This window comes from Buteo buteo, chromosome 13 (assembly GCF_964188355.1).
Source record: "Buteo buteo chromosome 13, bButBut1.hap1.1, whole genome shotgun sequence".
In the NCBI taxonomy this organism is placed as follows: domain Eukaryota; kingdom Metazoa; phylum Chordata; class Aves; order Accipitriformes; family Accipitridae; genus Buteo; species Buteo buteo.
In genome coordinates, this window is record NC_134183.1 from 11,403,766 (window position 1) to 11,419,048 (window position 15,283).

At 38.0% G+C, this 15,283-nt stretch overlaps 1 protein-coding gene across 9 annotated transcripts in view; it reads right to left on the reverse strand.

The window, feature by feature from the left end:
* UACA (uveal autoantigen with coiled-coil domains and ankyrin repeats) overlaps positions 1–15,283 on the reverse strand; it is a 100,736-nt gene that overhangs the window by 76,302 nt on the left and 9,151 nt on the right. For 6 of the 9 annotated variants that reach the window (XM_075044701.1, XM_075044706.1, XM_075044705.1 and 3 more), the window contains 12 exons: positions 8,779–8,912; positions 8,202–8,290; positions 6,962–7,026; positions 5,973–6,030; positions 5,385–5,455; positions 5,172–5,278; positions 4,039–4,220; positions 3,552–3,589; positions 3,054–3,122; positions 1,775–1,882; positions 688–720; positions 90–188 (listed from right to left, as the gene is read on the reverse strand). In XM_075044701.1, the coding sequence (XP_074900802.1) occupies positions 90–188; positions 688–720; positions 1,775–1,882; positions 3,054–3,122; positions 3,552–3,589; positions 4,039–4,220; positions 5,172–5,278; positions 5,385–5,455; positions 5,973–6,030; positions 6,962–7,026; positions 8,202–8,290; positions 8,779–8,912 (1,053 nt within the window). Of the gene's footprint in view, positions 1–89; positions 189–687; positions 721–1,774; positions 1,883–3,053; positions 3,123–3,551; positions 3,590–4,038; positions 4,221–5,171; positions 5,279–5,384; positions 5,456–5,972; positions 6,031–6,961; positions 7,027–8,201; positions 8,291–8,778; positions 8,913–13,064; positions 13,375–15,283 lie in introns of those variants that run through there. The other 3 variants (XM_075044703.1, XM_075044710.1, XM_075044704.1) reach the window with 3 other exon arrangements.

Sequence of the window (15,283 nt, forward strand, 5' to 3'; positions counted from 1 at the left end):
ATTTAAGACCTTCAACAATTTAAAATTGCTTAAGTATTTACTACTGCAAGTATCAATTGCTATATCACATTTCAAATCGGTTAACATACTTCATAGTATTTGAGTTTAGCTTTGAGAGCTTCAATAGTTCTTAAGCTTTCTTCCTGCTGTTTTTCCTTGGTACTTAGGATTTTCTTCAACTCATCTTTCTGAAAGAGAAAGAGTACAAATAGGCAAAGCCACAAGAATGGCCAGATTTGTAAGGTCTTGAGCAACATTTTAAAAAAGTTTAGGGCAAACTTCAACCAAGATCAGCACTGAAAGAATCCCTAAATTTTTGGTTCTGAAGTTCTTCCACAGCACTGCACCTCTGCAAGAGGAGTCTTGAAGAATGAGTCAAGGGAATATGCACCAACATAATTTGTTATTGTTTAATTTATTCACATTAGTCTTGCATTACTGAAAGTTACTAAAGAGATACTTATAATATTAAAGTCTACTTTAAAGGTGCCATAGGCATTACATATACTATTTGTAGTAACAGAAAAGCTATGCAGCTGTATAAACAGAGTACATATAAATGCTAAATGAAATATCTACTGCTAGCTAGCTTTTCTTTTAACTATAGTTATAAATACCATTACTTAAATGTGATAGTCACTTCCCCCATTTGATACTTCTATTACACTTTAAGGTGGTATATCGTACCTCATTTTCAAGATCATCTGCAAACATTTGCTCCTGCGAAAATAACAAAAAAATTCCCCCACAAATCATTTTTTCAATAATGGTTAAGGGGCTTATACACAGTTCATTAGTTGACAAGTCTACCCCAGTTTCTAATGCTACATGCTTCTGCCTGTTCCCCTTTCATTTACCTTCTAACCTCCGGCAAAAGAAATAGATGAACAAAAGTTAAGGATGTTGGACGGAGCAATGTCTCTTGACATGCATACTAGGAAACTGGAATATCTCTTCAATTATCTAGATCATACACTAGTCAGGCAGAACAGTACAGTTTTTCAGTAGAATTTTGCTGATTTGGGGAAGTGAGTATGACGGAGTGAGTCTGTGGGTTTTGTTTGTTTTATAAAAGCAATGCTTAAGACAGAAGTTCAGACAAGCCCATGATTCCAAGAAGAAATAGCCTTTCTACCCATGTGCTACATTTAGGGGAAAGCTGCACACTTTTTAAATGTACCTCTACAAAAATACAGTGAAAGAACAAATGTGAGCACCCACAAAGCAGAAAAAAAATAATCCTGTTTTTATTTTCTTCCTCAAACCTCCAAGAAGGAACTTTAAAAACAGAGTTTTAAATTTGGGTGAGAAACTCCTTATTGAAAACCTTTGTTTCTGTTTTTGCCAACTGAAGATTTTTCTCTGTGTTTCCACTTACAGTAACAGCTGGAAAATAAGCAGTGGTTATGATAGAAGTAGTGACACACAACACCTACATTTAATTGTGCAGATGAAGTTTACTCTCCAAATTACAACATGCCAGAACACCTCGTGGTTCACATTACATTGCAAAGGATAGCCATAAATGTTATTGCTCAAATTTATGAGTATTGCTGCATGACTTTGTAACAGGTCGCCTTGCATTTTGAGTATAATTACAAGACCAAAGGCTTTTGCAGAAGAATATGACAGTGACACATACAGAAATAATTCACAGGAAAGCAGTGAAGACCACATCTTAATTACACATGCTTTCCTTTCTACTTCTACCAGCCTGTCAGCATCAGGTAGTTATTACAGCTTTCAAGTCAGGTTATTCCAATACTAGGTTTACCTCATTCAATTGTAGTTGTAGCCCGCTGATTCTATCCAGCAGCATCCTTTGCTCCTCTTGCACTTCTCTCATTCGATCTTTCAAATCTTGATTTTCTAACTCCAATTCCTTAAAGTAAAAAATAAAATTAAAAAACCACACACCACCACACTACACACACACACTGGGAAAACTAATGAATCCGAACCAACAATTTTAACAGTCATTAAAGACACCAAGCCTTGCCTAACAAGTCCCCTAACGATTTTGTGGCCTTACTCCAGGTTTGTTTCATTCTGAAGGTTTACATAAGCACAAAATCCACAGTCTTCAAGCTTTTCAGCTCTAGCTAGTTCATTCTCTTATAAGTGTACATACAGGTTTTGGAAGTATGAACAGAGTAAGATTACATTCAATGCTGACAGCACTCAAGAGGCTGCTTATCTGCTGTCTGTTAACAAGTAAAAATAACTAATGCTAAAACAGTTCCTGCAACTCAACCACTGCAGCCAAAGGTGTAATGAAAAAGCCTCACCAGCATGAGCATAGCAACCTTTAAATGAGCTAACTGTTCCAGCAGCCACAAGAATCACTCTAGTAACATCTAATAAATCCAAGACATGAAAATTATAGGTCTTTGCACCATCAATCAGTCCAGTGCTCACATGCAAACAATAAAGCATGTTTAACTCTTGCCTGGTAATCGCTGCCTTAACCGTGGTAACTACTTTAGCTCAAACCAGAGAAGTTGCATTTAGAGATCTTTATCCTTTTATTACAGAGCATTTCAGAAGGAAGGCCTTAATTTTTCAGTGGTTTGTTCCCCATAGCTTAAAACATCGTTTACCTTTTTGAAAACTGTAATGACAAAGTAACAAGATGAGAAAATTAACACAAGTTAGTAGAACAGTTATGATACAAGCTGTTTTTAGCAAGACACTTAAACAAACAGCTCTCTTGAGAATGTTAAAAAAAATAAATCTTCCTGGTTTGTGACCCTATGATTTTACTGCAGGCAAAAGTAGTAGACAGAAGGTTAAGAAATGGGCAGGGTTAAAACATGAAGAGACTTGCAACTATTTGTTACACAAACAAGTGGTTTTTTCCTGAAAAAGTTTACAGCTTATCTGCTTAATTGCCACATTACAGTCATGCAATTAAGTTTTAAGTAAACAGCAATATATATGACCTTTCTTAATGGCAATGCTAATGCTTACTTTACAAGCACATCTTGTCTTTAGTATGTCTGGTTTATTATGCATATGGGAATATTCAAGTCATGGAAATCCTTCTTGCTTACCTGAGCATTATATTCTTTCTGATACAGCTTGACATTCACCTCCTCCTGCGCATGCAGCCGATTCCACTTCTGTAACATATTAGTAGTCTGTTACTGCAACAGTAAAGTATTAATTTATATTCCTGTTGTGTTCTGCAGACATCCATTTCTGGGAACAGTGGGCTGCTCTCAGCCTCCATTTCAGCTTCCACTGGGGGGCAATACTACCAACACTCCCATTTTGACAGATTGCTTCTCAGCAAGAGGTCACTCATGATCTCATCCAGACAGCAAATGGGATGCTTGTCAAAACTCTAATCCTGAATATGCACATCATCGAATATTTTTCAAATAGAAATAGCCACACCATCTGACTAAAGGGAATCTTCTCAACTACATATGAAGTTAAGAATTCAAAAAATACTGAACTAGTTTTGCATCATAGCACAGTCTTAATCACTGTCTCAACAATACCAGCGATATACTGCCTTAGGAGATACTTAGTATAAACAGCCTTACCTTTTGTTCAGGTTGCCCTTTCTTCATGGTATCTCTTGCTAAAAAAGCACCACAAAAATAGGAATTTTAAAAATGCACTTCAAACTCATGCACCACATTCAGCTAATTCTATCTATTTTCAACCTTGGGAGGACATTTCAAGAAATAGATTCACTATCCCTCCAGTTAATCAAACATGGAAACATTTACAAATACAAAGTTTTTCTATAAATAAGGCTAAATAACTCCTATGATCAATACTGCAACACCAGGTTCAGCAATGTTAATACCTCGAGGCATGAGAGCCCGCATTTACTTTAAAAGCTTTACTAAAACCAAACAAAACCCAAAAACCTTCCTTCCACTCCCAAACAGGCAGTTTATCACCTTTTTGTTTAAAGGACTACAGCTGCCCGCCAAAAAACAGTTCCTGAAGACATAGCAGTGGGAAGATAGACAATTCAAACAAAAGAATAACAGCAAGCTGTTATAGCTGTGTTCTCCATACCTTTGCTGGAATCCTCAACGGCAGCTTTTATTAAAGCCAAAATGTCAATATTGTCACCAATTCTGGCATAGTAAGCACAGTCATGACCAAGGCCATCAGTCAAACTAACATCCGCACCATTTTTGAGCAAAACTTCAACTGCATCCTTGCAGCCGTATTCACAGCCTAACATTAAGGCAGTCCTGAGGATGGGGAGAAAGACTGCATTCAGAGACTCAGGGATCTCACGCTTTAATGGAGCAATCACTTACAGAAATAATCCTTTGTACACTTAAGTCTAATCATGGAAACTTGAGTCAAGGAATCTTTCCTCTATCAAGAGAGCAAACTAAGCTTTAAAAAGTCATTTAGTCAATGTTTAATTATTTGTTAAAAAGCAAACAAAAACACTGTAATAGCAGTATTTTCATGAAACCCAGCATAAACCCACTGCCTTTGAGAGAACCACCCAGTGTTTTGAAAACTCCTATGACTTCAGCTTCCTCTCTAGATACAAATCTCAATAGACACAACAAATACATGACAAGAAGTTTAGACAAAGTTTGGGGAGGCAAGTGCTTGGGAGCCCTGGCAATACCTTCCAAACACTTGCCAGCTTCAGAACATGCAATGCAAGTACCCATGCTTTGTCCCATAGCAGCCTCACATCCATTGGCCACCAGGTAGCCATCCTCCAAGAAATAACTGGCAGAAGTAGCAGGTACAACGAGAAAACCCCTCCCCTTGACCCCCTGCCATGAATATAGAAGCAAACTTTTCAAGGCCTTTAGGTCCCTTCAGAACTCCAACAGGACTCAAGTACTTCTTGGCAGAGTACCACTTTTGCCATGACCCATTTTGCATATTGATCCCAATGGGTACAAGATCCAGCTTTGGACATACAAACCCTTAAAGAACCAACTGCAGTTTCTCTGCTGGCAGTAACAAGCCTATATGTATTTTAGATGCAAGAACAAGCAATAAAAAAGGCCACACCTATCTGTGTTACTGAATTGGCACATCTGCTTCTGAACCAAACCCCATGTTCCTTTCCACTGAATTTAGTATATTTATTCTGTAGCCTGAAAGTCAAGGGACAGCTTTCTACCCTTTAAATGTCAGCAGGCATTCTGACAACCCTCTGCAAATGTTACCTGTTTTGTTTGTCCCTGGCATTAACATCTGCTCCTCTGTCTATCAGAAGTTGACAAACCATTGGACGACACATCTGAGTGGCCAGCACTAGTGGTGTCCTCCCGTCCTGAAGAGAAGAAAGGGGAAAGAAATAAGGAAAAGGAGAGAAAGCAGAGAACCCACAAGAACTCCGATAGGGTTTGTGCAGGAGAATGCTATAAGCAACAACTTACTCCATCTTTTGAATTCACCAAGGCCCCATGATCACACAGTAGCTGTATGCTAGAGGAACAGTCTGACATAGCTTTCAAGAGAAAAAGAGCAAGCAAGTTATACTGCTGAAAACAGCCTTTGTGAAACCCCAAACACCTCCTTGGGTGTATTTCTTTCACAAAAATTCATGCAACTAAGTTAAAGCAAGACAAGGCTCTGTGACTTAGTTCTCACATGACCACCTCAAGAGTACATGAAAAATCAAATGCTACTGTTCAAGACACTGCATAGCATAATGAGGATGCAGACAACCAAGAGTAAAGGTATCTTAACCTACTAACACCATTGCTCTAAAACACTGCTCGTTATATTTGCTGAAGATTTTACTAGACAATTCATGGGCATCAGAAGAGAGAGACTTTCAGACCTACAACCTCTGCTAAGACTGTTAACAAGTTTGTTACTGATGACAAATGTCATGACAACATAAAACTTCTTCTCCTACTACAGTCACCAAAATTAAAAGGAGAAGAATTTGGCCCATCTGAAAATCAATCCATTAAATCTAGATTTCATATTACAGTTATCAGAAAAGCAAAACCTTTTACCTGCATCATGAAGAGCAGTTCTTCCTTGAAGATCCACATTCTCTGTTGGACAATTGTACTGTTAAAATAAGTAAGCCTAGTTATCAATCAGGAGTCAGACTGCACTTACAAAACATGAAATGTTTTGAGGGTTCAATTAAAACAATAAAAAGTGATTTAAGGAAAAAAAAAGTAAGTTTGTAGTTTGTAAATATAGTGACATACATGAAAGAGTGAGCTACGGGTACATGCGCTTTAGTGCTCTAAACACATTGATCAAAAGTTGTAGACATAAATTAACACCGTGCAAAGAAAATGTGCAATTCACAGACTTTTCACAAACACCTTCAAATGTTTGTTCACTATGGCTAAGATTCTCCACTACTTGTCTCACTCCTTCACTACCAGTATCACTACTAGTTCTGGCACTCCACAGAAAATGTGCCATTTATGTCTGCATGGAGACATGCATCAAATAAACAGAAGATGAAAAGAACCCATTTAAAGTTTAAAAAAATTCAAATGAGCATAAACTGACCAGGAATAAAGAAAAAATAAATATCACACAAACCTAAGACGACCCCCAATATTGTTTCATTAATGAAAGATTATGGATATAAACACCCATCTTTTGAAGGAAACACTAGTCTTGAGCAGGCCTTTCAGTATTACTGTTTGTAAATGCAAATGTATTCAGAAAAGGAGCACTAGTCTTTAAAAGACACACAGCTCCATTGTCTTTAAGAGGTAGAAATGACAACTTTATTTTATTGCCTACATGAAGAGAAAAAGTGGTTTTTTTTTTATTTTAGCACTCTTCCAGCCACAATCTCTTATTTAATATGAAGAGGTCTTTTCCCCATGACTATCTTTTTTAAAAAAGAATGTAATTGTTTAAAAAAAGAGAGAAGTGGCATGTCTCAATATTGAATCAGTATATTTAAGAGTACCTTTCTTCCTCTCAAGAATAAAAAAAACAGTGACAACAAACAAGTTGTATTTTTCAGTACCTGCAGCAGCTTCTGCAAACATAAAGCATGTCCGTATTTTGCAGCTAGGTGCAATGCGTTTCTACCTAAAAAGAAATATCATCAATTCAGGATCTATTTTGAACATGCATTAGAAATACCACACACAACTTCAACACACCTATGTTGTTCCTCAGAAAGTCTATTACTAATCATAAAACACTAATGCATAAGAAGTTAATTTGTACTTCACTAAAGCATTGGCATAGTTTATTTCATCTGAAGAAAAAACTGTCATCATCCTCCTCCATAATTCTATACACTTCACTACTGCTCATCACATGCTAGATGTATGAAACTTCAAGATACATATGTGTCATTAGACTGCTAGACTGATTTCAGGACAAGAGACAGTTCAGATCAATATTCACATGATTTTGGATACAACAGTCCCTGTCATCCCCCCCATCAATTCCATCAGTGCTATAACTAAGTCATATCTCTTGTTTATACTTCACTATTTGTTACAGTCTCTTCTTATTTTAGAGAAGCTGCAACCAAGGGCTCAAGTTCATTACTGAAATTAATCTCAAAATACTGCAAATGACTCCACATAAGCATTTAAAAAAAAATCTGTCACATGAAAGGAGAAGGCTAGGTATTTCTGTAATGAAATTGAAAACAAGAGAATATTAATTAACCATGTTAAATTATGAGGTAAACAATCTAAGGCAAAATTAGCAGCCGTTTTTAACTACCTCTTCAACAAGACCTTCACACAAACTCTAATATCACACCTGCAAATCAAGAAGGTAGCGCAGACACGCTCTGAATTTTTGAGGGCTCAGTATGGGTGCACAAACACCTACTATATCATTTAATTTGAATCCTCATTGCATACAGTACTTTACAAGTCTCAGTGAAATACACTTAGTATTTAAATGAACACAAATGCATTTAAAACTGTTCTTACACTGTTATTCTCAACCAGAAATGCTAATCTCACCAGTGAGTCCAGAGCAGACTATATATAATACTGTTATAGCAGCACAAAACCAAAGTTCTTAAGTTCTTCTGCATTCATGAACTTACATGACAGGGCATGACCAGTTTCCTCGCAAGTTCAGCAACAAGTCACAAAGATAATCAATTTTTTTTGCCAACTACAGGAAACTACAGAAAGGAGGAAGATCTATCCTGTAGTTCAGCTTAATTCTACTCCAAAATAAAAACCAAGCTGAGAACTTTTGCAAGTTGCACTTGGAAATTTGAGGAAGCCTACCTGCAGCATCAGTGGCTGTGATATCAACTCCATGAATAAGGATGGTGTTCAAGCAATCCAGGTTTCCCTTTGATGCTACAACATGGAATCTAAAAATAGAAAATACCTTGCTTGAGCACAACTGTTTTATACACAAAAATGGTAGCATTAACCAGGAAAGTCAAAGCAAATAGCTGTATACTGAAAGTATTATACAATACAAATGCAGCTTTGGACAGCATCCAAATCCAGTTAAGCGTTTTGCAGATATTACTTTAAGGATTACTTCAAGAAAGTTATTTACCTTCAATCAGTGAACCAGGTGAGAAACTAATATGCTTTCCATTTCTCTTTAATATTCAAATCTGTCAGGAGCAAGTATTTAAATACTGATCTGCACTTTGAAGTGAAGATTGTTTGAGAATTTCACATTCTAGCCATCTGGTATTCTAGTTTAGATGAAACTTGAATCTAACGTGATGTATTACATAGATTTATATATCAAAATAAGAGTTTTTACAGCAGCAACAAGATTTAGGAATTGAATAACTTTCAGTAGCTTTCCAACACCATTATTGGAGTACTGGAAGCTACTTACGCAGATCTCCCTTCCACATCCAGTTTAGTAGGACTGACTCCTTTTCTGGCAAGGATTGATGAAACCTTTTCCACATCGCCCCTTTCAGCTGCTTTCATTAACCTGTCATCATATTTGTTCCAGTCTGTGTTCAGCTGTAAGACAGAATTAGAAAAGCAAGTGACCTTATAGTACACTATCGATCCACTAAAGGAACTTCCATAAAAAAGGCAGAATCATATGCAATTGGGGGTATACAACAAAAAATATAATGGTTTCCAGAGTTGTACCTGTTAAGATGTTTAGAGTTATTTATGTATAACATCACTGTAGGATTTCAATCAGGCTGTTAGCATTGAATGTACAGTGCTCCAAGACAGTCTGGTTAAGTCACTTTGGTCCTAAAGGAGACCTTTAGGATCAGACCTCTTTGGTTTTCCTCATTCCGCTTTGTTCTAATAGAACTAGAACTAAAGCCACACGCAGTAGATCCCATCCTCATTCTCAAAATGAAGTTTTCAGAGAGTTTCTCATATTAGATTGTCTTTAGAGGGGCTAGAAGGAGATGTCTATCTGCCACGTGAGGCTGCCCAGACAGCTGTCTTTTCACTGTATCTTTACTTTCTCCTCTCTCATCATGGATACTTCCATCCTACCCAAAAAAAAAAAAATCTCCCCCCGCAGTGGTTGATTAACAAACAAGAAAAACTGCTACATAGGGCTGTGTTAAACTAAGGACTTCACACAACAAAGGAAAGGCTAGCATGTGTACTCACACACATACACACTTTATAGAAGAGCAACCTGTTATATCCCAAAAACCTCTCAGTGTGTCTAGAAGGGACTTGGAAGTCAAAGAGGCAGGGAACCCCACATAAGATCAGCTATAGCTCTGCATTGTTGTCCTGGTAATTGTCAAAATCTCAAAAGCTCAACTAAAGGAAGAGGTAAGAGTGTCCAAGGAGACCTGCAGTTCAGTCCTTCATTAATCATAGAGAACATTTTTCCTAATGCCTAGTTATCACATTTTAATCTCTCCACCATGCACTTAAGAACTCCCCTTCTCCTTTTCTCTGCAGCAACTATATATTTGAAAAGCTGTCTCTCCGTAGTCTCATGCCCTTTAGGAAAAGCACATCAACTGCTCTTTCACATCAGCAAGGCAATTAACTCCATTAACTACATGAAAACTGGAGGGTTTCTTGTTCATCTTTATTGTCAATCATCTGAATTGTAATAGTCTAAATAAAACAATCAAGTGTTTCATTTCTATATATTAAATATCTGTACAAGCCTCAAAATTTACAAATTAATAAAAAAAGATGCAACGCAAAGGAACAGACAAGTGAAGAATTGTAAGTAACGGATCCCAAAATAGTACTGCTAACAATTGCTAATCTAAGTAATCATCTTCAGTATAAGCTTTCCAGTATTCATTAAAATAATTATTTCATAAGGAAGCAGGCAGATAAAACACAGCCGCTACTATTTTCCCCCTCTATCAACCTTTATATAAGTAAAGGTACCATAGAGAACTCAACAGGTGAGCTTTGCGAGATACTTCAACAGGACGATTATGAAATATATGTAATCAACAGCAGACTTCAGTTTTCATTAATTCAGCAACACATGAAATATGTACTAAAATTGAGCCCTCCCTAAACCAAGTTCACATTTATCAAGAACATTTGAGCTTCCCAGCTTTACTGAAAGTTACACTGTTTTTCATGTCCAATGCATAACCAAAGTTGATGAAAGAACATCAGAAAAGCAAAAAAAAAAGCAGAGACCCCATATTCCCCTTACCAACACATACAAGTTGCTTTTCCTCAAGCATTCTTTCATCCACTCACAGGGGTGCAGAGTTTGATGCTGCTTCCCACCCCACATAACCACAGGCTGCTGCCAAGGAAAGCATCCCTCCCCTCACCAGCCACTCTCCCTCCACTTTGTGTGCCTCAGGCAGGGGAGCACACTCATCCTGCAGCTGCCCAACAAGCTGACCCCTAAGAAAACATCCACAGAGAGAGAACTGCCATGGAACCAGCTCACTGACCTGATCCACTTGCAGCCAGGTAACAAGGAAGGAAAGGCACTAGCACACAGTTGGGGACAGCAGTGGATTTGGTATGACACCAGACCATACCCCAACCCTGCACAGTACAAAACCAAATGCTGAAATGCTGCAAATCAACATAGGTACACACATGATATCAGTACAGAAACATACTTCCTAACTCAACTCACTGAATTTGGCCATTCTTAAAAATAGATCTGAACCAGCTCCATTATGTCCCAAGCAGTTTTCAGATTTTAACATCAAATGTATGTACTAAAAATATGCATAGGACACAGTTTTTCCCAACCGTTCAAAGGGTCAAAATTTAGCTAAGTGTGATATTCAAGAGATTAACATCTATTGAGCTGTAGAAAGAAATTAAAAGTTTATAGTTTTAAATTGCTTGCAACTACCAAAGCAATGTAGAGTGCAAAGAAAGTACAAGTCAGTTATAAATAGACCACCACACATTCCATCTCAGACATTCGTCACCCCCCACTTTTTCCTTGTTTACTTCAAATTTAGAATTTCAGGCCACAGGCCAAGCATCCCACCCCAAAACACAGAGCTTGTTCTCTTCGTTGCCAAACCATCCTTTCTGAATTGCTTTACACTTTTCAGGAAATTCTGTTCTGTGACAGAAACCTCACGGCCAAGTTAGACACTGATGACTTGATATTCAAGAAGCTTTTAACAGAAGGTGGTGGCTTATAAAGGAGTATTATATTCAAAATCTACATGGCAAAAGAATTTACTGATAACAGCGAGATATACACAGCCTGTAGGTACATGAAGTTGCTTATCACTAGGGATCAGAAGCTCCATGCCTCACTGAATAAAGCACATTAAAACTAGTAATTTCCAAAATAGAGCAGCCAAAAAGTAGCTGAGAACAAGTAGCTGAGAACATTTTTGCTTCTTTAAGTGAGAAAGCAACCTTTCAATCCCATATCCTTCATGTTGGGTTCATCACAATACACTCCTCCACCTCCTTAAAGCACCGAACACATTATGCAAAAGTCTTAGCAGTCTTCATGTGAAAGCAAGAACAACAATAATAGGTAAAAACCAAAAGCTATGTACAATCCTCATGTTAAAAAAGTTACATTCTATCAAGACAGAACTACCTTCTCCTTAAGACTATCTTACTAGTAAAGACCAAATTTCTTCAAGATTTAATGGAATAAAGTCTGGAAGATCCCCAATGGAACGAGCCAATGCCAATTAGCCAGTTCTCAAAGTGGCCAGAGCTGCAGCCAGCAAGGTCTTGCCTTGCACCAGAGACAGGGTTTGCAAGGTAGGAGATACAAACAAAGAACAAAACCAAAAATGCACTGCCACCACCCTGCATCTATAGAATGATTTGTATAATGGAGTTGTAATCATGATTATCTTTATTCCACATTCTCACGATAAACAAGATTACAGTAATCATAAAGTCTTAGCAAGTATTGTACTGAATAGGCTATTGCTAAAAGTGACATGAAGTAATAAAAAATAGACAGCTAATGAAATTACAACTACTAGTGCTGCCCAGCTAAAGTGCAGTACTGATTTGTCAATCAATTAAAACATCCATTAGCTTAAAAGCCAAGCCAGCCTGGTTGGCATAATGAAGTCATTGCATTGGTGACATTATTGTTCACAGCAAAAGCTGCACCCATTGCTGGGGGGAAAGACAATATTCCTCTGCAGCTTGGCAAAGTTTCCTCTGATAAGCAACCTCATTATGCAACTTTTACATTTTATTTTCAAATACCTTAGAAACTGTACATCCATAGCATCAAGCTCTGTTCCCTCCAAGTTCTTTTGCATATGGCACATTTCACATCCTTAGAGGAAAGCGATCACATCTTGCATGTTTGCCACTGGGTTTAGATTGCCAAGTTTCATACTTGCTGCTTATACCTGCTAGCACAAACTCTCTCAAATCTATAGAAAACCCTTCATCAACCATTCCTTGCACCCATTTCATAAATCTTCTGATTAATAAGAGCATTATTTAAAAAAAAATTTTTAACCCTGTGGTTATAACACTTAAGTAAATTGTATCCATTTCCTATGATGTACTATATTGTCACTGAAGTATTTCACATCTAAGGAAAATTCCTCACAGGAAGAATTGTTAAAGATAGATATAACACACATTAACTAAAAAGAAACTGTTACAAAACACTTACAAAATTCAAGCTTTTGCATTTTTGCAGTTGTAGATTTCATATCAATGCCAGTAATTTAAGATACCTACTGTGGTTTTAGCTGCACAAGAAAACCAACAAGTCATCATAGAACTTGCAGCTTCTTGCTGCCAGAAGCAATCAGTTTATCTTGCATCAAGTTATAAACCACTGCAGCTCACAAAGCAACAAGCCAGAGTTCAAACGGGCTGCTTCGAGAAACATATTCTCTCCACCACCCTGAATTCATCTTGCTCCATCCTTCACTTAGCTTGGATCCCCAAGTTATTTTCCCCATCTTCAGGATCATCTTCAGACTTCATAACTCTTAAAAAAATATGGGCTACCCCCAGTCAGAGGCTGCCTGGCTAGTGAAGCCCTTCGTGGATCCAGCCGCCTGCTCAGCCTGTCCCTCCCCAGCAATCCCCAAGAAAACCCTCCCAGAGCTTTTGTTTCTGCGTTGCAACAGACTGCCAGAGTGACTCAGACTCACAAGTAAATATTGCCCAGATCTGAAATATCTTGTAAACAATACGTAGACAGTCTCATCAACCCAGATCTATTTTCTGATAATCCAGTACTTGATAGCCAAGCAATAGAAAGCAATAGCTATTAATACATTCCCCACATGCTCATGCCCTGACTAAGGCATGTTAGATTTAATGTTAACTAACAAGACAAGCATGCATGAAACTTTACTACAGTGTTGTTATGTTCTGCAGACATGCAAACACTCACTTTAAAATAACAAACACATTAGTCAAATTAACTGTCCACTGACATTAATGAAGGTCATACTTATCACCACTAATAAAACAGAAGGACTGAAATACTCTCAGGAGTAATTTTTTCCCATTCCACCACACCACAAAGCTGAAACCAGACTCACGATCAGACTTCAGACAGTTACGACTGCAGAGCAGATGGAATGCATGATCCTATTTTGACAGAAATGTAACCGATTTTAAATTAGAAAACACACATGCCTCTGCTTTAAAAAAAAAAATCTCCTTTTACAGTGATGAAACCCATTCTGAATAGAACCTGGTTTCAGCTTACTGCTGCTGCCAGTCTGTCTCCCAAGATGTTAAACGAGGAGTCACAAAGGCTGTGAAAACATTAAATAGACAGCATAATGATTAACAGTAGGAAGATGTAGAGTCTCCTTTCACAAGTTTTAAATTTAAATGGAAATCTCCCAAGTGCCATATTTAGAGGACTAGGTCAACACGACAAGCAATGCACTGTTTTGTCTGCAGACAAGAAACAGTGCATAGCCAGAAAAACCACATACACACACCCCCGAAGGACACACACACGGGATCACAAATAACCTATAAATGGACCTTCTCAGTACAGAGATTTTTAAAATCACTTATTCATATTTGCACAAATTCACCCTTTCCCAGCAACTTCTGAACTATTCCACACCACTTGCTGTGAGCACCCAGCCCTTCGCCTTGCAGCACTAACATGTTTCTTGGAAGAACCTTCCAAGACTTCTCTGCAATTAGTGTCCACATGACAAAGCCACTCCAAAAGAGTACAGTGATTACCAGAATGACTATGTCATCTCAAGTTATCTTCTGACTATCTTCTGACCAGAACCAAGTCTGTCTCCTCAAGCTAAAAACAGCATTTGGAGGAAAAAAAAATACACTTCAAAAGTGACATCAACAGCAAAAATAAAACCACTTAACTGAAATCAGTTTGGTGAGAAACCATGTAGGTAGTAAGACGATGCTTTCCATAGTTTTTGATTTATCCCAAAGGTTTCACTTGTCTCCTTTTTTATCTGCCTGCAGACATTCCTCATGACTCATGAGCCGCACTCATCCTGCAGCCCCTTTCTACTGAAGATCCTCCCAAGACACTCTTGACCACAAGATTTAGGATTGCTAAACCACATTCCCCAGAACTGCCCAGCTCAGACTAAGCACAGACAGCAGTTCTCGGGAAACACAGCTTTCATGGCTCCATCAGCACTGAGCACTTTGGTAAACACAGCCTGGCTACAGACTCACACCAATTAAATTCTTCTCCAGGGAAGCTCAATCTCAGAGAGCTCTAAGGGTAGAAACTAATGAAGCATGCTTGTGTTGCATTCTTTCAGTGTAACCGAAGTTTGGAACCTAATTCAGATTTGGTTTCTCAGAACAAAGACCATCAGATACACCAGCAGTGCAGATCCCCGGACACACTAAATTACCAAGGATACCACAGGTGCCTACCTAGCTAAGGCCAATATTGCCCATTTTCTGGTAACACAGAGCACCTGTTCTACCTAAGC